Below are 21,298 nucleotides of genomic sequence, written 5' to 3'. Positions count from 1 at the left end.
ATCAGCTTCTAAGCCTCTTTGGAAGATTGTATATCATAAAAGGAAAGATGCATTGATTAATAAAGATTTCCATTTACGGTTAGGTTTACCGAACGTAGTGGACCTGAAGTGTGCTTTGATGCGTTGTGCAAACCTAGCTGGTGCAGTTAGTGTACTGGTCAATGTGAATGCAAAGGCAATTAATGAATAAATTGATGGTTACTGTAGGTTCCGCACAGTTGGGTATCCCTGCTCCTTTTGCACAGGCTTTTGCAAACGAGGAGCCGATCTTGCTAGACTCCAACTAACAACAAATATTCGCATCTGTCAACAACAACAAAAAACAAACAAACACAAAACGAAATCAAAGCAAATTTCTCCGAGCAGCTCGGAGGACCAACTCAGCAAGCCGGCGCGAGAAAAGCGAACGACGACGAACCAAAAGCTGGAGCGACGGAGTCTTGCACCAATCGTAAAGCGGAGGGGGCGGTCGCTACAACAGTGCGAGCCAATGGGCGCGCGGTGATGGGCTTCCTTGCGCGCTAGGGGAAATGAGGGAGGCGGTCGGACGCTCCGGTGTCACCGACGACGACCGTGACGAAGAGAGTCTTGGGAAGAGGCGGGGGGGAGGCGGGGGGGCGGGGAAGGTGGCTTGGAGGAGCGCCGCCATTTTGCAAGGCGAGACGGGTGGCTCGGTGGTCTCTCCAGCGGTCGGGAGCCTGGGAAGGGCTCGCCAGGTGAGTAAGGCGGCGGGAGAGGCCGGGCGAGGATTGTGGGGCTTGGTGTCCCGGACGGGGGCGGTATAGGCTGGGTCTCCCCCCCACCCCCTCCCCCAAAAGGCGCGACAGGCGGGGGCCCTGGGCAATCCGAGAGAAAGCATCATTCCTCGCTGCTGGTCGAGAAGAAAACCGCCTTGCTTTGGAGCCTGGCGGAAACTGATCCAAAGGCCGCTTTTGTGTTTTCCGCGCCTGAAGTACCTCTCCAATTCTGCCCCTGTATCCGAACACAAAAGAGGAAGGGGAAACCTGCTCGGTAGTGGGGCTGGGGGTGGGGTGGGGTGGGGAGCGAAAAGCTCCTATGGAGAGAGACTTGGGCTCGCCTCTTAGGTCCTATGTGTATAGCAGTCAGAATAGAGCTGGAAGGGATCTTGGAGGTCTTCTAGTCCAGCCCCCTGCTCAAGCAGGAGATTCTCTATACCAGGGGTCTTCAAACTTGATCCTTTTAGGACTTGTGGACTTCAGCTCCCAGAATTCCTCAGCCAGTGTGCTTGGCTGAGGAATTCTGGGAGTTGAAGTCCACAAGTCCTAAAAGGGCCAAGTTTGAAGACCACTGCTCTATACCATTCCAGACCAGTCCCTTCTTAAAGACCTCCCCTGATGAATCGCCCACAACTTCTGAAGGCAAAAGCTGTTCCACTGATTAATTATCCTCACTGTTAGGAAGTTTCTCCTTAATTCCAGGTTGTTTCTCTTCTGGATTAGTTGCCATCCGTTGTTTCTTGCCTTGCCCTCTGGTGCTTTGGAAAATAAGTTGACACACACACACGCACACCCTCCTCTTATGAAGAGGAGGGGGTCAATATGAAGAGCAACATGTTTTTGTGGCTGGTCAAGAACAAACATCAATTGTGGAGCAAGCTTTTGAGGTCTAGAATCTGTTTTCTTTGGAGATTGGAAAGGCAGACGCTGCAAAAACATTGACTTCAGAGCGGAAACATTGAGAGCTAAAAGGGGCCAGGAAATGGAAGAGAGGCAGTTAGTCCGAAACACTAAGAACTGTATATGCAGCATGATAACAAAGAACCCCAGGTTTGCCAATTGCTGGTAATATTACTATCTTTAATATGATAAGCCCACTCGTACTTAGTAGTATCTTCTGTTGAATTTGTTGACGTTTATTTTTGAGTAGAAACAAGTCATTTAATACTGCTTTATAAAGCCTTAATAAGACCACACATAAAATATTGCATCCACTTTTGGTCACCATATTATAAAAAAGATGTTGAAATTCTGGAAAGAGTGCAGAAAAGAGCAATAAAGATGATTAGAGGGCTGGAGGGTATAAAATATGGGGTATATGAAGAATAGTTGCAGGAATTGGGTATGTCTAATCTACTGTGTTTCCCCGAAAATAAGATGGGGTCTTATTTTTTTTTGCCTCCAAAAGAGGCATCAGGTCTTATTTTGGGGAGATGTCTTTTATTCTCCCTTTGGCACTGACAGCCCTGCCCAGCTGGTCTACTTCTTCTGTGGCCGAAGGAGCAGCTTCCTTCTGCAGCGGCATTCCGGTCTGCAATTTCATACTCAGGTTTTTCCGGAAGGCCTCTGCGGCCGGGTACCAAGCTATGGATTGAATAGCTCGGCTACAGAGGTTTTGCAGAACTGAGCTGTGGATTGAATCTGGAAAGGCCTGTGATTGAGAAATGCAGGCCTGGCTGCAGAAGACGCCACAGAAGAAGTGGACAGGCAAGGAGAGGCCTGGCTGCAAGGTAAGGGGTTGCGTGGGGTGGCTCCACACCCCCACCCTAGCTTGATTTTGCCTCACCCCAAAATTAGGGCTTATTTTTGGCATAGGGCTTATAGGGCGACTCCCAAAAATCAAGCTAGGGCTTATTTTCAGGGAAACACGGTAGTGAAAAGGACTGGGGTGACACAGTAATGTTGGACTAGAACAGGGCTTTTCAACCAGTGGTATGGGTACCACCTGTGGTACATTGGCACCTGGCAGCTGGTACATGACCATCCTAGAAAAGGGGTAGCAGGGGAGGGGAATGGCAGCACCACACAAGCCTGAGCGAGAGATGGCTAGAGCTGCAGAGCTGTCAGGGCTCAGTGGAAGTGCCAGGATCAGCGCCTGGCTCCAGCTGGAGCTTGGCGCTGATCCTGGCACTTCTGCTGAGCCCAGAAGAAGCGCCAATCAGCTGGAATGTCGCAGCATCTCCAGGGTCTTGTGATTTACATTCAGATGCTTGGCAACTGATTCATATTTATTTATGATGGTCACAGTGTCCCAGGGTCATGTGAAGTGACCAAAACCTGCTGCAACCACCCAGCAGATGGGAGGAAATAAAAACCAAACACCCCCCACCCCACCCCCGCTGCCAATCCTCAACAGAAATGCTCACAACAATAAAAACCTCGGACAGGAGGAAGAGTGCCGCCGGGCGGGCAGGCAGGTGTCTTGCTCGGCTGTGGCTTGGGGGGCACTTTTTTTAGTGCCATTGTAACTTTGAACAGTGACTAAATGAACTGTTGCAAGTCGAGAACTACCTGTACTTCATCACTTTTTTCCTTTTTGGGGGGGGTCATCAAGTTTTTGACATCTTGCTAGGTGACTGGTGGTACTCGGATGTTGCCATATCCTAAAAGTGATACAATGGGCGAAAAACTTGAAAAGCCCTGGACTAGAAGACCTTCAAGGTCCCTGCCAACTCTGTTATTCTGTTATTTCAGTTTTCTGAGAATTGATGGTTCAATTTGTAGTACTTGATGGGAAAGCAGTCTTCCATATTTCACCATTCCTGAACTTGATTTAAGTTTAATATTTAAGTTTTACATAAATCTAAACTAGAGCAAGTAGAATGATTTCTGTATCTTGGTAGAATATTTAATAGATATAGGAAAAGGGATGGAGAAATATTAGGATTATAATATTGATAGAAAGAAATGGGTAATATATATGAGCTGTTGCAAGGAACGTTAGACTCGGGAATGAATGGGTGCCGAGTGAAATTGAGGGAGTCCAAAAGATATGATTAAGACAAAAGAACAGTTGATTCTTGTTATTCGTGGATTCTGCATTTTCAAATATGTCTATGTGGTGAAAATTATTTGTAAACACAAAATACTCATGGCACCTTTGCTGTCATTTGTGGATACAGAGAGAAGCAAAAAATTAAATTATACAAGCTGAGGTTTCAGTATTTGCTAATTCAGTTTTCAGTGTGACTTCATAGGACATAACTATCGTGAATAATGAGAATCTTCTCTGTGTTGAGATGATTTAGCCATATAGAGAGAATCACAAATCCAGCGTAAGAAGGAAGAGAAAGAAGAAGAAAAAGATTGTGAAAGTCATGGCTGGTTCAGTGCAGTGGAGTTGGTAAAGATCCTCCAAAGATAAAGAGTTGAGAATTTAAAAATTAAAGGAAATGTAAAAAGCAGTGTATGAAAGTGATACAAACAAGGTTGGTTTGCAAGATATAAGGATATGGAGTGATGTAGTGAATGGTTTGATATAAATTAGATTTAGCCATATTTTGTTCTCTTTGTACCTGATGCCTTCATTATTTAGGCTTATTATTTTTACTCCTTTCCTGCACTTTGCAAAACGTTGGTTATATATATGATAGGTTTTCCCCCTCAGAACCTCTGCATCTTGTACGTATTCATGGATAAGCCCATCTACATCTAAGCAGTCCCTTGAATCTTTAACCAAAATGATCTGCACCACCTGCAGATAAGCCAATTGTGAAAATTTTTTAAAAAATACAAAATTTTTGAGGTATGGCTTATCAGGTGGTAGCACATTTTCCATGATACTTTAGTTAAAAATTTGAAGGTCGTCTTATCCACACATGGACATATATGGTTATGTATCATATGTGTGCATTATACAGTACTGTTTATTAAACATTGTGCTATAGAATATAGAATGGGGCTGTGAGAATGATCTTGGGAAGACGAGAGGAAGCGCTGCAGCTTAGACAATAGTCAGACAAGAGATATCTCAGCCTGTGGAAGTATTTTATTTTTTAAAATTTCAATTCCATTTATATCCCGCCCTTCTCCGAAGACTCAGGGCGGCTTACAAACTTAGCAGTAGCCTTCATTCTATGTATATGCCTGCTTATTAGGGCTTTCACACACACCCCAAGCGGCATTATTACAAAGTCAGCTTAATTGCCCCCAACAATCTGGGTCCTCATTTTACCTACCTCGGAAGGATGGAAGGCTGAGTCAGCCTTGAGCCTGGTGGGATAGTAATAGGGGAATGGAAAATATTTCAAAAGACACCTACCCCTTTAATTTTCTGAAAAGTAAAAGCAGGGCAGTGGAGAAATGCTTTCAGATTTGCAAGATTCTGTTACTGTACAATAAGAGTATATTGGTACTCATGGTTTTGGTTTTGGTCCAGACTTGGAAGTGCTGACAGAATGGCTTTATTAAAGAAAAAAAATGCTTGTTTTGTATTAGATATCAAGCCAGTAATTGACAGTGTGGCTGTTCTCATCAAAGTAAGTTCAGAAGATCAAAATGAAGACAAAGTAATCAAAACTTTGGAAGATGAACAAATCTTGCAAAACTTGAGAGATGTGGGATTTTGGAGGTGTTTTTTTTTAAAAAAGTGATACATTTAATACTCTGCAGTGATACCTGAAAGGTGATGCTGATCTCAGCAATAAGATATAAACTTTGGTTCTGAAATCACATTTTTGGAATTAGATTTTAGAACTTGCTAAGCAAGAGACAAACTGTTATGCTTAACCTATGAGATAAACTGATGAAGCTGAGCATACATTTTCAAACATAAATACAAAATTCACAGCCACTGAATCTCCGCACGCTCATCTACAAATGTATATTTCATCTGACATGCTTGGGAAGGAAGGCATAGTTTAAATGTTAAAATATTCTTGACTAGAGACACATTTATAAACCGCATTATTGGTTATCTTTAAGTAAATTTAAATTAAACATCAGAGGAGAAGGTACTAATGGGATATAAGTGATATCGTGACTGATTTGGCCACTGGGAATTTGTCTTTCTTGGTCAGTTTTAATTAGAATCATATCTGGGAAGAGTTTTTGTTACTTGTAAGAGGCTTTAATTAAGTTACTAAGTTTAGTTATTACATCTTGGGTTGGATTTCTACTCTAAGAATAGCGATAAAAATTACTGTATCTTGTTGGAGTGAATAAGAAAATAGTTCATAGAACAGTCAGCATGCACAAAGAAACTGGCGATATTTATATCCTTTGTATGTCTTAAATTTCATTAGCAATAGCACTTAGATTTATATACTGCTTCATAGTGCTTTACAGCACTCTGAGCGGTTTGCAATGTCAGCAACAATCTGGGTCCTCATTTTATCAATCTTGTAAGGATGGAAGGTAGGGTCAGCCTTGAGCCCATGAAGATTGAACTTCAGACTGTGGGCAGAGTTAAGCCTGCAATACTCCATTCTTACCACTGTACTAGTACAATAAAAGCTGCAGTTGTGTGATGATTTAATTGTACCTTGCCTTTAGTTTAATATTAGATGAATGGGAACTAGTAAGGCAAGCATAGATCCTACAAAGACCATTAGATTTAACCTGGCAAGGATAAGAAAATCTTTATTTCTTAAAAGATTAATTCCAGTTTTTCATGGGAACCATTACAGTGAGTATATGAATAATGGTAGCAAAGTACAGGTGGTCCCTGGGATATGGCCATTTGTTCAGCAACCATTCAGACTTGGTGATTGCATCGAACAAGGGGGATTTATAACTGGTCCTTGGAGTTCCAGCCATCACAGTGTGTCTCCTGGTCACGTAACTGTGATTTCCAACGTTCCTGCTGGGTTCCCACAAGCAAAGTTTATGGAGAGGTTGGAAGTCATGGTCACATGTGGTCCTTGCTTAATGATGGCACCTGGGACTACTGGAATGGTTGCTAAGTGACATGGTCATGTGATGTTGCATTTTACTTCTGTGTCAATTAGCAATGGCAATTCCCATCTCAATTACTATTGTAATGTGAGGATAACCTGTATATTTGTTATGCAGCTCATAAAGAATTCACAGTTTTCTGTTGACTTACCTGTGTTTGTTCTTCTCCATGTTGAAAATTCATGGAATTTAGTTTTCATAAGCCACTGCACTAAGAAATATAATTAATTCTGGAATTCTACAAGAGAATAACAAAGAATGTTTCTGAAAGGATTTTTTTGTTGTTGTTAGTGGGAGCTTTGGCTACTGAGACTCAAAAGTGCTTTAGACCCATAAATCTTTCTAAATCTGTTTCAAACCTCAAAAATGATCATCTGACTGATAAAACACCGGAATTATGTACTCAAGGTCAGATAGCCAGTCGATTAAAAAGCTAAGAATGCATTTGTAAAAGTTTTAACTAGTTTAATACATGAAAGACGTATTAGAATTTAGTCTCTTTCTGGAGCTCAGGAAATGGGAGGGATCAGAAGTATATAGTGGGAAAAGTTGTGGTCTGTCCTTACCTGCCTATGGTTTTCTGAAACCATGACATTTTCCCTATGAACAATTTATGAAAGAACTCTCCACATTATTTAATAATAACCAGTCATACAGATTTGACCTTAGTTACATACGTAGCTGATTCCAGCAATGAGATGTTAGATTTATATTTAAGTTAACATACATCTTTGCAAAATTGAAGATAATAGTTGGAGTTTTTGTGAAATTGTGGGTTACCACTGTGGGGAATTGCAGATTTGAGAACCTGTGACCATTCTTGTATTAGAAGGCAATACATGGATTTGTGCCATATCCAGAATTTTCTTTTTCTTGTTTACAGAACTAAATCAGATCTTAGTTTTAGTATTGATAATGCATTGCTTACCGTTCCTAGTTTTGTCAGAGATTAATACTGCATTAACCAAGTATGTTCAATTCAGAGTTCAATCAGGATAATTATCTTTATCTTATTTCTTGGGTTTACATGTTCTGTATTTTCTTACATTCTTTTCATTTATCTTCTTTCAAAACATTAAATACAATTAATTTAAAAATTATGCAGCCTTTACACATGAAACCGGAAACATTTTGATTTTAGAAATTGCTTTAGAAGTTATTGCTGCTGGGATTCTAAGCTACATGAGGATTTGAATAAACACACGGTGTTCTATTTTCCCTACAGAAATCTTTATAATCCACTTCTTATGACCTTCTGGGATGGCAGTTACCCATTGAAGGGTTCGTGTTGGGAGATTCCTGAGGCATTTGCACTTCACAGATAGCAATGGACTATGAGAGAAGGTAAAGTATTCTTTCAATTACTTTACAGCCTAGGAAGAAATATATTGTTTCTCTTTTTCCTTTAGGATTGCTAAGGTTAGATAAGCAATGCTGTTAAGCAAAGGAGTTGTGAAAAGAAATCAGTAATTTTAGGATCTGCTCTGTTAAAACTTCATACAACCAAAATGGTGCCTCTATATATGGACATAACCAGATGTAATGTATAGAAATCATAATGACTATATTATTGCTAATAATAGGAGGAACTCAATTATAATATCAAAGGCATGACCAGGTGCTGACTGTGGAACAAACCGTGAACTACTTCAACTTAAGCTAAAGAAGAAGAAAGCTCTTCAGTTTCCAGGATATGATCGTACACCAGCAGTTTTCAAGAAAAACATCAGAAATCGCTTTGAAGTCTTGAATTTCACGGATAAACAGAGAAGTTATGGAATGAACTTAAGTAAGTAAGGATAAATGTGAAAAGAGACTGCCGAGAAAGAAGAAAGACAAAAATCTCAGAAAGAAACTTAATAAAGAATTTCAGAGAGCTGTTAGAAGTGACAAGAAGCAGTATTACAGCAACATTTATAAAGATACTGAAGTTGAAAAGAAACAGAAAAGGAGGAAAGTCTTTTAAAAAGAAAGTTCCAACCTCAAGTTGGTTTTCTAACCTAAAGGATGCTACAGATGGTAGCCGATTCCAAGGAGGTCAAAGGAGGTTGGAAGGAGTATATTGAAATAGTATACAGTAGAGATGTCAACATCTAAGATATCTTAGAAGATATTCTTTATTTATGACGGCCTCTAGTACTAGAAAACCAAGTTAGATCACTCCAGTCATTAATAAATTGGAAAGCTAGAGGAACTGACGGAATACCCATTAAATAATAATAATTTAACAATAATAATTTTATTTGTATACCGCCCTTCTCCCGAAGGACTCAGGGCGGTGAACAGGGCAATACAGGTTAAAAAACAAGAATACAAAAGTTAAAAGAGATTAAACAAGATGCCCCAAAAACTATAACAATAAGTTAAAATACATAAAAAGCAATAAAACCCAAACCCATCACCCAGAAGCAAGCAGCAGAAGCTCCCACCCTAATCCTAATCAAGTTAGGCCAGCAAATCTGAAGAATGACACAAGGTCAAGCTACATTCCAATACCAAAAAAAAAAAAAGATTTAACAGAGCGTACAAACTATTGGACAATATCCTTAATTTCACATGCTGGCAAAAGAATGTTTAGAGTCATCCAACACAGATTGGAGCCCTACGTAGAAAAGGAGACGCCAGATGTTCAATCTGGCCTAGAAAAGACCAAGGAAAATAAGACATTATTGCTGGTGCATGCTGATTAACTGAAAGAGCCAAAGGATTACAGAAAGATGTCACTATGTACTGCATCTGTTATAATTATAGAAAAGCCTTTAATTGTGTCAGTTTGTGCAATGTGCTCAGAAAAGGGGGATTCTCAGAGCATCTCATTGTCCTCATGAGGAACTTAGATATAGGTCAGGTAGCCACAGTCAGAACATGGACAGAACATGGTGAAACAAACTGGCTCTCTTATTCAACCAATGTGCAGAGTATTATATTAAGAGAAGGACTGGACTAGTAGAAGATGAGTGCAATTTTAAAATTGGAGGGCGAAAGATTAATAATCTGTGCTACCACTGATGACCCTACCCTGATAGCCCAAAAGTGAAAGTTGGAGTTTAAAGAAGCCAAATAGAGAGGTATTGGTATTGGGAGACCCAAAAGGACAGTTTAGAGATAGATTGTCATGGAGAAAATCTACCTATACAATTGCTAGGTGTTGAAAACAACATGATGGCACATAATCAGTTTATTAAAATGAATGAATAGCTAAATTAAGGCCAGTCTCTCTTTAATTGTCATTAACTTCCAGAATGTATAATCTGTAATGATGAACATGAACCTTTGTGAGCTGGCCTTACAAACATAATGAAGTCTTTCTGGGGCAGAGCAACACTGCAATATGAGAATTGTGTGACTAAAAATGTAATCTAACAGTATTTGTCCACTGTCCTTAATGTGGTAAAGAAAAGATTTGGCACAAGAAAGGCGCTTAATGCGTTGTGCCAGAGAAAGCAGCTGTAGAACGGGCTTGGCAGTACTTGGAAACCTAGCGTGCTGAGCTTTGCCTGTGTTTCTTATCACTACAACAGCAAAAAGAAGTGAAAAACTTGCAGTGTCATCATTCATATGCCCTTCCAAGTTACAGAAGTATAAGAAATAGTAATCAATCAGTGGATCTTCTTAAAGACTGAATTAGCCTAAATTTATGCCTTTCAGTTGATGACTAGGACAATTGATTTCGATCAGACCTGTTATAAGGGATTACCAGTATCTTTACTGAAGTGCAGTAGGGGTGAATGCTCTTGATTTCCATTGATTTCTTCATGAGGGTTAAGAGCAATTCACTACAGCAACAAAGCTTGCTGGATAGGGAACGAAACATACAGATATGTTGACTGATAGTCAACAAACTTTAACAGGTGGAGAACAACTACCGTAAGCTAGGAATCTTAGTCTGATTATAGTTCTGAAGATTTCACAAAGATTGTGTCCATCTACCTTTAAACACGAATGATAGTTGCATTTAACCACCTTACTCATTGCATTCCAGCATGCAAGTAATTTAAGTTACAGCCAGAGCAATGCTCTCTTGCTGGCATAATGAGGAAGGTACGGCCATTTTAATAATGTCAGTCTACAAGACTCATCTCCAATCCATCTCCCATGTTGCCTAGGAAAGATGGGGCATAACTTCGATACTGTCTCGAAGCCACAATCTCTCAGCACATGTTGTTTTCATACACCTGCACAGAGAGAATGTGTTCTGTTGTATGCTGCCCAGAATGACTTGATTGTGAAATGGGCGGCTAATGTGGATAAATATAAATATATAAACACACTTCTTGTAAACAAGTGTAAGGGAAATAATACTCCTTGGAAGCTCTGACTTCTTTAAATATTTTATCACTTTTCCCTGTTTCAGTTGTGTTAAGAAGCTGTAATGGAAAGTTTAAGTAGAATGTATGCTCTCCTCTTTGCCAGTAGTGGTGCTGGTACTTTACAACTCTCTTTTAACATTTCTCCTTTTTTACACATTTTAGAGGTGGCCGTGGGGATCGGACAGGTCGATATGGTGCTGTTGAACAGATCCAGGATGAAAACTCAGAAGGCCGGAATCAGAGGGACCACGATTACAGAGATATGGACTATCGATCCTACATGAGAGATTTCAACAGCCAGGAACCTTCTAATGACTACGATGATTCCTCCGAAGAACATAGTGTGGAGGTAGGTTGAGGGTAAAATCTCCTTCCAGCAAATCTTGTTTCCTGTTTGTTTAATGGTCACATTCGTGTAGTTTTCTCAGCAACAATAAAGTAATGGCTTTTCTGAGCAATTAAATAACTTGGAGCCTTTGAATAACTGCTGCCTCACGGGTTAGGATTCCTTCGACTTACGCATCAGAACTTCTTTCCTACTTTAGAATCCCTAAGGAAATTTCATACTGTTCGAAGTGCAGCTGATTGGGGAGGTCAAATTTGTTTACTATTTATTTCTTCAATTTATATGCCACTCATCTCTCCTCGAGGCAGCTCTACGCCGCTTATAGTCATTAAAAACTAATAGAAATGTTAAAACAATAAATCGCAACCTTAAATTAATTTGAAATTGATAAAGATGGTAAGAAAGAAAGCAAAAGCATGGGGTGGGGGAATCTTATCTAGTCTGTTAACCGTCTCCAGAATGATCTTATCCCATTGGGGCCCCAGGCCAGTTGGCAGAGTCAGGTCTTCAAGCCCTTTCAGAAGACCAGAAGGGTGGGTGCTGATCTCCCCTGGGTGTGTGTGTGTGTGCACGCACAATGTTCCAAAGGGCAGGAGCCATGGCAACTGGCACACAACACAAAGTTGTGCAAAGAATCTGCTAGCCATGACTGTCACTTGCTCGTCAAGCAGGAGTCATGAGTCCAGGAGAACCTCCAGGTTGTGCACCAAGTCTGTCTGGGGTAATACAAGCCCTCCAGAAGTAAAAATGTTAAAAATTCTGGGATCCTGAAGCTCTGTGCACCCAAAGCCATTTGGTCTTAACCAGAGTACAGCAAAAACCTGCCATTCCCCCATCCAGATCTCCACAGCCTCCAGACACTGCAAGAGAGCAGCGACAGCAGAACTTAGATCACTGGGAATGGGTAGGTAATGTTGAGTCTCATTAGCGTACTGATTGTACCTCACGCCGTGGTGGCGGATGATGTCACCCAGTGGCTTTATGTAAAAAGGAGTAGAATGCTGAGCCTTGCCACACGCCACAGAGGGACAGCCATGAACTGGAGTTTTCATTCCCTATCAACACCAATTGGGACCTGCGTTGGAGAAAGGAGATCAACCAGGGCAAGTCTATGCCACCCAGCCCCAAGCCCTGCAACCGGTCCAAAGGGATACCCTGGTTAATGCTGTCAAAGACCGCTGAGAGGTCAAGGAGAGCAAGGACGGAGGCACTAACCCTATACCACTCGGACCAAAGATCGTCCACAATGCCAGTAGCATTTAGGCTTATATGCCGCCTCTTTTACAGCACTCTTCAGATGGTTTACAGTGTAAGCCTTATTTGCATATTGCCCCCAACAATCTGGGCCCTCATTTTTACTGACCTCAGAAGGATGGAAAGCGGAGCCAATCTTGAGCCCCATCAGGATTAAACTCCAGATAGTGGGAGGAGTTTGCCTGTAATACTACACTTTTAACTACTGTGTCACCAGTGCTTTTCCTGTCCCCAAAACAGCCTGAATCCTGATTGGAAGGGTTCAAGATAATCCATTTTATTCGTAATTCTCTGAAGCTGCCAAGCCACCACCTTTTTTTACCATTTTCCCTATAAAGGGAAGTTGGGAGACTGGATGAAAATTGTCCAGACAGGTGGGATCAAGAGATGGTTTTTTTGAGGAGAGGGCGAACTAGGGCCTCCTTAAAAAGTCCTGGAAATGTCCCCTACTGCAATGAAGAATTAATCACTGCCTGAACCCACCTGGCACTCACCATCCCAGAGGCTTTCACCAAACAGGAGGGACTGGAATCTAATTGACAGCATCACTGCACTGTACTGACAGCATCAAGGACCCTGTCCATTTCCTCCGGTCCCACCGGATCGGGTAAGATCTTTCCCCAGGCATCTCTTATGGACCTGCACCTTGTATGGGGTCCCAGCTGAGAGTGAATCCAAGCAACTTCAACAGATTCCCCTGTATGGGCCTGGAGATGATCACGTGAGCCCTCCTGTCCCAGGAGATACCGGGTGATCCTGAAAAGGGCTGCCAAGCAACAGTCTGCAGAAGCAACAAGGGTGGAGAAATAATGGTGCTTTGCCTCTCTTATCGCTGCAAGGTAGACCTTAGCCCTATATAAGTCATGTCCGGTTGGATTCATCCCTCGTTTTTCTCCTGCGGGCTATATGAAGAAATTGTGCAGGACTACATGCAAAAGAATGGAGACACTGGAACTGGGTTTGTAGATAAGTGTTTGTTCATAAAACATGGTATCCGTTTGGCAGAATGCTCGGAGGGCAACGTGGTTGTACAGTGCTAGGCCTTCGCCTGCAAGCCTAAGGGCTTCTTTGTCTAGGTCAGTCTTGGCCGCCTACTCTGCTAAGGTGTTGTCTTCTGTGCTGTTGTTTCTTAGGATTCTTATGAGGCCTCCTCCGGATCAGAGACACAACACAGAAAACGAGATAGCCCAAATGAGCATTTGGGATTTCCCGGTGATGGCGATTACCGGGACCAAGATTATCGGACTGAACAGGAAGAAGAAGAACAGAAGGCTAGCAGTATCATTATGCTGAGGATGTTACCTCAATCTGCCACTGAGAGTGATGTAAGTTGGTTGCTTGGGCTAAAAGGCCAACGTTTACTACTCCTTAGGGGTGTCAAACGCGTCACGTGACGTGACGTGTCTTGACGTATCACAAGTTTTTCCCCATGGCCGGAGCAGAGGTGGGCACGGTTTCGGCATGACGCATGAGGTGGGCCAGCAGTTTTAACACCCTTGCGCTACTACTTTCAGTGACTGTTATATTAAAGCCTCCTGTTACTGGCATCCTTTTGCATCTGTAGATCCGGGCTCAGCTCCAGGCACACGGATTCCAGCCCCGTGAGGTGCGACTCATGCGAAATAAAGCCTCAGGTGAGCTTCTGTTCGCAGCTTTTTTTCCTACTCCTTTCTTTTGATACGGTTGCAAGAATTCAACTAGCATTTGACACACGGCAAACTAAGAGTGTGGTATGCTATGCATGTGTGCTTGTGGAGCAGTTTTGCCCTGTGGCATTAAGTATTCAGTTGTAGCTTCTGCTTGTAGCGTATTTAGAATCTGCCAAATCAGCGATAAGGATAAGTCAGTCTTCCAGATGTTAGCAAGTTGACTCAGAAGTAAGTCCTTTAAGCGCTATTGTCTGTTATCAAAATCTTATACATGGGGGCCTCAGTGGTTCTTCTGCTGTGAGATTGGCCTGAAAAAGTAGCAGAAGACGTGGCCTGTCATTTCCAAGTTTCACTGTACTCTGCATTAAGTGTGACTCTTCGGAGGTTTAGTGGTTCAGTACTGCTTTTTGTATTAAGATGAATTCTTACTTGTCCTCTATGTTTCTTACTTGTCCTCTTTCTTTGAGATAAAGAGACACAAATACATGGCAAGGGATGCAGACAAACGTTTGGTTATATATTGCACTTTCTGTTTGACCATATTTTGTCAGATACATCTGTGTGCCTTTTTAGATCTCTGCAGTGAGAATTAGACTTCATTTTAAGATTGATACTGATGAAACATATAGCTGGGCGTGTGTCCAACTCTTGACCCCTCCCACCAAGTTAACTATAATTCTCCAGGCACTTGTGATTCACCAAGGATTTAAGAAAACTCCTGGCTTTTTTCTGCCTTTTTTTGTGATGGGATAGGAGATTGTCAAGCACCCGTGTGAATACAGTACTTGATTAGTGAACTTGCTAAGTTTAATAGACCATAAATAGTGCCAGCCTACATTAAGGAGGACAGGTTGCCCACAAGCTGGATGGGTATGGTGTAGGCAAGTATAAAAAGAGATCTCTTTAGTTTGCTCCAAAACAAAATGATGTAGGCCTGTTCTGGGAATAAAGTAAGTGGTTTAATCAAGCAGGTAAGTATACTTCTTCTTGCCAAGGTTATTCCCTACCTATCACACACAGTTGCAGGCCCTGAGATAGGGCTGTGTACCTTTCTTTTCTCCCCCCCCCTCCTTTATTTTAAAGCAAGGTTTATGTTTTTGATTATAGCCCTCCATATCTGCCCTTGTTCAAGGCCTGAAGTGGACTGGCAGATACAGCAAGATGGAGGGTACAGAAAGGCACCCTGCGTCTTTGGGCAACCAGAGGCTAAGAGGAGAAAATTACAATGCAAAATGAATTTTACATTTTCACAAAGACTGGAATTGCAGACTCTTTGAGAAAGAGCCCCCCCCCCCCAAAATGTCTTCTCTTGAACGTTCCCATTTAGCCGACTGGTCTCACCTATGTCAGTTTTGGTTTCCCTTTAAATGTTTTATCTTAATTCCAGTGCTACTAAGGGGGGAAAAAGTGGAAATCAATGCCTCTTTGGAATTTTAAGAAACATCTCTCAATGTAGGCACACAAATTTGTTACATTTATGCAGGCATCATTTATCATTCTTTATTGCAGTAGAAAGGAACTATTCTTGTTTCTGTTGGACAGATGGACCAATAAGATTGAAAGTGATTGACAGAGTCATCAAATGAATGTTCAGCTGGAATTAAAATCCAATTCTTTCCGAATCAAGTTCAGCAGACTGGAGCATTTTATGTCCTGTTATGTGGTGTTTTTTTAACCTTTCCTAAAGCTAAACAGCAAAGTCAATAGGACAAGTGCCATATGTAGCCTCCTGCATAGATTCTTTTAGATAATTGACTCTATCAGTGCTAGAACTAGATCTCTTCAACGATATTCTCTCTCTTGTCCTTATCCTTTTGGAAATACAGGCTAGATAAGCCTTGACCTGGAAGTGGGGCACCACAATTCTCTTCTCAGTTCTGGGAAAAAATAAAGCAACTCTATGGTTTGAGTAGCAGTGAATAGCATCTGTCCATCAAAAATACCTTACTGGAATGATCATAAGAGATGCTGGTGGCCAGCATTTGAGTCTGCAGCACTCCATTTTGCAACTAGGGTGCCTTTTCTGTGCCTTCCCACTCTACTTTATTTTTCTCCCCTGCGCCCCGCCCTTGCCCCATTTGGTACAGCAACAGGGGTGCGTGATGTTGGCTGGATCTGTTGACTAACACACTGCGTCTGTATCTGAATGCTGTCCTCCAGGTCAGAGCCGGGGCTTCGCCTTCGTCGAGTTTAATCACTTGCAGGACGCTACACGATGGATGGAAGCCAATCAGGTTGCTTTGCTGCACTTGAAACCCACAAGTACTGCTACTGTTAATGACCAATCCGAACACCTGGTTCATGTGACAAATCCTAGATGCTTTCCCCTTAGGGAATCACTGAACTGGGATTAGGAAGAGCAGCTAGAACTGAAAGTCAGCTATCTTGCCTTGTTTACAATTCCAGGAATCAAACAGAGTACTGGGAACTGGGCGTTGGACTTCTGAGGTCTACTCATGACCTGGAGGAAAAAAAAAAGGGGGGGGTTCAAGAAAACAGGGTTTTGAAGTGACATTAAAAAAAAATTCAGGCAGCAAGTCAGACCTGGACTTAATTTCCACCATGGGGATGACAGCGGGGTCTGACACGTTGAGCAGGGGAACCTAGATGCTGATCCACATTTAAGGGGATTGTGGGAATTCCTAGCAGTAGGGAATAGGGGCTTGGGAAATCACGAGTCCTGCCTGTGTTCTCCTGCTCTGGAAATACGCATGCTCAGTGTGACTCTGGCAGTTTATAGCTGTAGGTGAACAGTAGATATGGAAGCTGGCCACCTCTCAGCGGGTGTCTTTTTCTCCATAATCTGCCAGATATTATTATGATAGGAGTGCAAGTTTAAAACGGAAACTTCCCTAGGAAGGTTTTTCCCCCCCCTCCTTTACCACAACAGCTGTCTCGTGACAGCCTCTCTGTCTAAGACCCTATGTTCTCTTTAGCACTGTAGGTTTACAGTAGAGACGATGTGACATGCCAGGTTTTTCAAGACCCAAACTGTCTGTTCTGACTAGTTTAAAACTACTCTTAATTTCCAAGCGACCATAATGTGGATGAAAATGCAATCCTAGCCCTGACTGGGTTTCCCGGGGTTTATGCAGCTGTGGTAGATACCTTTGCCATTTCCTTTTCTTCCTGTTTTCTTGTGTTGACAATATAGCCGGGCCACATGTGCGCATCCCCAGTGGGAGCCGACGTGTAGCCCCAGGCATGGCTGAGATGATACATGTTGCTCTGGATGTGGGAGGGATGCGGAAAAATTGGGAGGAGAGACACGAGGGTTTCCTTTTAAGCACAGACTGTAAACTGTGTGTGAAAGTGGCAGTGTTTCTGTCTGAAGGTTGGCAGTGGGGAAGAGAGAGGCAAGGTTCGTACATTTACCAGAAAGAGGCTCTAGTCAATTAGGCCTTTTAGAAGTTGGTTTGTGGAAAGTGGTCTGGCTTAGTGTTCTGGTCCTCCTGGATTATATGCCCGTAGAATTTTTTTTTGGCGACTTCACCAAACGTTGAGTTTAGGAAAATATACAGTTACAGCAGATAGTTAAACTGGGGTGTTGTGTATGGTAGAGCAGAATAGAAGTCTAGCATTGAACCTCTAGGGATGTGTGCATAATTTAAAATCTTATTTAAGCTCTCCCAAAAGTTCTCATTTTCAAAGGAGAGTTGAGTTTTTCTCCAAGCGTGCCCTTAAACTGGAACGTGACACAACTGTAGCAGAGATCTGTATTGAATGAGGGAGCGGGTAGGGAAAGATGCCCATTGTGGGGGGCATAATGGCACTGGGTTGGGAGAAGAGAAGTAAAGAGAAATGTTGCTAGCTGGTGGGGCAGAAGGTCAACAAAGGTTATTCTAGTGGTCTAGAGGTGTCGTCTAGTGGTATCTCACAGCACGGCTGCATTTCTCCTGTCTGTTTCTCCTTTTCTTCATCTTTCTTTCTCTCTCCAACACACTCTCCCTCCATCACAACAACCGGACGTCCCAGTGCCTTGGGTAGAAACAGGTGTCGGCCAGATTAGGTGTGCACTAGCCAAATAGACAAGTTCCAAACCTCTCTCAGCCTATGCTCCCTTCCCTCCCTCACCCTCATCCATTCAGCTGAAGGGTTTGAACCTCTCCTCCTTTCTGCTGCGGCAGTGATGGGCACCTTCTCTCTCCCTCCACTTCAGAGTCTCATTGGGGTGTTTCTCTCCCTGCAGCATTCACTCACCATCCTTGGCCAGAAGGTCTCCATGCACTACAGTGACCCTAAACCCAAGATCAACGAGGATTGGCTCTGCAGCAAGGTATCTTTTTTTTTTTGGAATCGGTATGTAGAGGTATTCTGTGATGTGGTACTCAAAGAGTTGTGGGTCAGGACTGCGGTGTGAAGGATGCGGTCCTCCTGGAGGAACAAGATTGGAGAGTTCAGCAGTGGCCTGGTGTACTGTGAACAACGGCTATGACTTTTTGCAGTTGCAAGGGGTAAATGTTGAATATTAATCTGTTTCTGTAATGAAAGCTCAGGATAAGTTCAGCCCTCTTGCTTATCTTGAATAGTTTTTGCTTCTAAAATAAGGATTAAAGTGTTCTTTTCCTCAGTATTTTTCTAAAATAAGGATTGCAAATGTTTTTGTCAAAGATTGCACCACCAAGAAGATAATAAAAGATTCAGAGAAGTTTAGGAAGCTTGACTTTATGAGCAAAGGCTGATGCATAAATAGGACAAAGGGATTATTTTTCAAGGTTATATTGAATATTTTTCAAAGCTTTTCCATCACAACCATCAGGACAAAAATCTAAATCACACATTAAGGGATAGTACTAGCAGGTACAGTGGCTTTCATTCACAGATTCCATTGCAACATTATCTGCTGATAACAAAGAAGTACTTTAGGCCTGCAGAAATGCATCTTTGCAAACATAAAATAACACAAAATCATGAAGAAAAAAAAACTGGGATGTGAGGGATAGAACATTATGGACACCAAAGTCAGGTTGTGTATTTTCCAACTGTAATTATATGAAACCACAGATACCAAGTCCTTGGATAATGGAAGCCACTTGTATTTGTGATTTTGCAATAAGGAACATATCCTGATAGGGAAACATTTTTATAAAAGAGCGTTCAGTGGGTGAACATTTATTTGAAAATGAAGATGAAGTCTTATCTTTTTTCTTCCCCCCCCAACAGTGTGGAGTTCAGAATTTCAAGCGCAGAGAGAAGTGTTTTAAGTGTGGCATTCCCAGATCTGGTAAGATTAATAGCTCAGTTCTTTTAGCTCTGTTTGTGCTTGTAAAAACTACTCTTATTCCTCCCCCCCCATTTTATCACCCTTCATTTTGCAACAGAAGCTGAGCAGAAACTACCCCCTGGCGGTCGCTTAGATCAACTAGTGGCATTATCAGGGCGTGAACTCAGCCAAGGCCTTCTGCCTCTCCCACAGCCATACCAGGTGTCGGCAGCTCTTTCCACTCAGCCTGTGGCCCCCATGTCTGAACCATGTACAGAGAATGCTAATGACAGTAAGTATAGAATTTGATGTATAAGAGCAATAAAGTCATTCAATTTTCATGGTGTTCTCCCATGAAACGGTTAATTTTTTTAAAAAATTCCATTTATATCCCGCCCTTCTCCGAAGACTCAGGGCGGCAATTGTTATAGATGAGAGGGTTGAGATTTATTAATTAGGTTTACTCGCTGATTGATTGATTCAAAAACGTCAAAAGCTTCTGAGGAAGGTTCCATAACATTTTACATAGTTGCATTTTTGTGGGCAGGTTTGGAAGTCGGCAGGCCCAACTTGGCTGTAAAATATAAATTGGCTGGTTTAATTGGTGTAGTTTTTAAATGTAACTCCTAGCTCTAGAAAGTGAGCCCAGATTGGTAAGCTTGATTGGCAAATAGGGGAAAATGTGCTAATGTGTAGATAGATGTTTTGTAGTAGGTGTTGAAATCTTATATTGAAGAAAGTCCCTGCAAAAGTAGATCCTGCAGTTGGAATGAATTATGTCAACTCTTTTTTGAAAGTAATCTGATAGCAGGACATGGTGTTATCATTGATTTGAAGTGGATAAGTGAGAATTTATAAAGTGGAAACAGGAAATACAGAAAAACAAAAAACACTCTTTGCAAAATGAAGATAAGTTTAGGAAAAATATGGGGAAATATGACTGCAGTGAGCTGAAAACACACACACAAACATACACATGCTATAGCTATTGGTCAGCTATTTTATTAGTTACCTTTCGTCCTCTTTTTTTAAAAGTTTTATTAATTTTTAAGAATTACAATCTTTAGAGCTTAGTAAACAACATGTCTGGGTTCACATATTTAACATTAACTTATTCAATATAAATCTCTTCAGTACTGCAAAATCCAGTATTTTTCCCGATCCTCCTTTCTTCCCCATATTTTTTCCATTTTCCCCTCATTATACAAGTATAATTCTTGATACTATTGATGTATACAGTTATAAACATCTTCATCATATTTTACTAATATTATACAAATAATATCAATTCACAAATCGATATCCTGTTTTTCGTGCTTTTGTTAAAAGTTTGATTTCCCATCAATATTTAAAGTATCTTTGTCAGTTATTTTCTCAATATTAATTACATTTATATAGCTAAAACCTATTCATACCAATCCTCTTCTTTTCATATTTCCCATATCAAGAGAGAAAAAAATACTGTTAATTTTAAATCATATCTTTCATTATAAAAGTCTAATTATATCTAGGAGTCATCCATTCTTTTAATCATATTCAAACAAGTATTTAAACGTATTGCCCCTCTAATAGGTCAAGTCTTCTATTTTTTAAATCTAACTCTTTCTTTCTTTCTTTCTTTGCCAAGTAGCTTTCCAAGCCAAGGCAATTAGATCGCCCAGGAATTTTCTTTTTTTTTAATGAAAGTTGTTTGGTATGAAGAAAACAATTTAGGTAGGGTATTTTGGGGGGGGGGGATTCTGCCCACTTATGTTCCTTAAGCAACTCCCACCTTCCTTCTCCCGCAATTTCTCCCCTCATCATTTGTCTCCCAAATTGTAGCATTTCCCCTGACAGCTCTGGATCAATATTCTCACCCAGTTCCATACATGCTGTTTGGGATGTGTTAATTGGTGCTTTTCTTC

At 41.5% G+C, this 21,298-nt stretch overlaps 2 protein-coding genes across 2 annotated transcripts in view; one reads left to right on the top strand and one right to left on the bottom strand.

Annotated features, from left to right (window-relative positions):
- Positions 1 to 157, bottom strand: part of NDUFB11 (NADH:ubiquinone oxidoreductase subunit B11) — a 56,882-nt gene extending 56,725 nt beyond the window's left edge. Inside the window, exon 1 of the mRNA XM_083352788.1 lies at positions 90 to 157. The gene's annotated coding sequence lies outside the window, so the exon portion shown is untranslated. The remainder of the gene's footprint in view (positions 1 to 89) is intronic.
- A 457-nt stretch (positions 158 to 614) lies between these two features.
- Positions 615 to 21,298, top strand: part of RBM10 (RNA binding motif protein 10) — a 30,904-nt gene continuing 10,220 nt past the window's right edge. Inside the window, exons 1-9 of the mRNA XM_083357103.1 lie at positions 615 to 716; positions 7,858 to 7,976; positions 11,105 to 11,291; positions 13,676 to 13,867; positions 14,107 to 14,176; positions 16,352 to 16,425; positions 18,381 to 18,467; positions 19,355 to 19,415; positions 19,513 to 19,686. Coding sequence (XP_083213229.1) covers positions 7,960 to 7,976; positions 11,105 to 11,291; positions 13,676 to 13,867; positions 14,107 to 14,176; positions 16,352 to 16,425; positions 18,381 to 18,467; positions 19,355 to 19,415; positions 19,513 to 19,686 — 862 coding nt within the window. The 5' untranslated portion in view covers positions 615 to 716; positions 7,858 to 7,959. The remainder of the gene's footprint in view (positions 717 to 7,857; positions 7,977 to 11,104; positions 11,292 to 13,675; positions 13,868 to 14,106; positions 14,177 to 16,351; positions 16,426 to 18,380; positions 18,468 to 19,354; positions 19,416 to 19,512; positions 19,687 to 21,298) is intronic.

Source organism: Vipera ursinii (genome assembly GCF_947247035.1).
Source record: "Vipera ursinii genome assembly, chromosome: 2".
NCBI classification, from domain to species: Eukaryota; Metazoa; Chordata; class Lepidosauria; order Squamata; family Viperidae; genus Vipera; species Vipera ursinii.
This window is presented reverse-complemented; position numbering and strand designations above follow the sequence as displayed.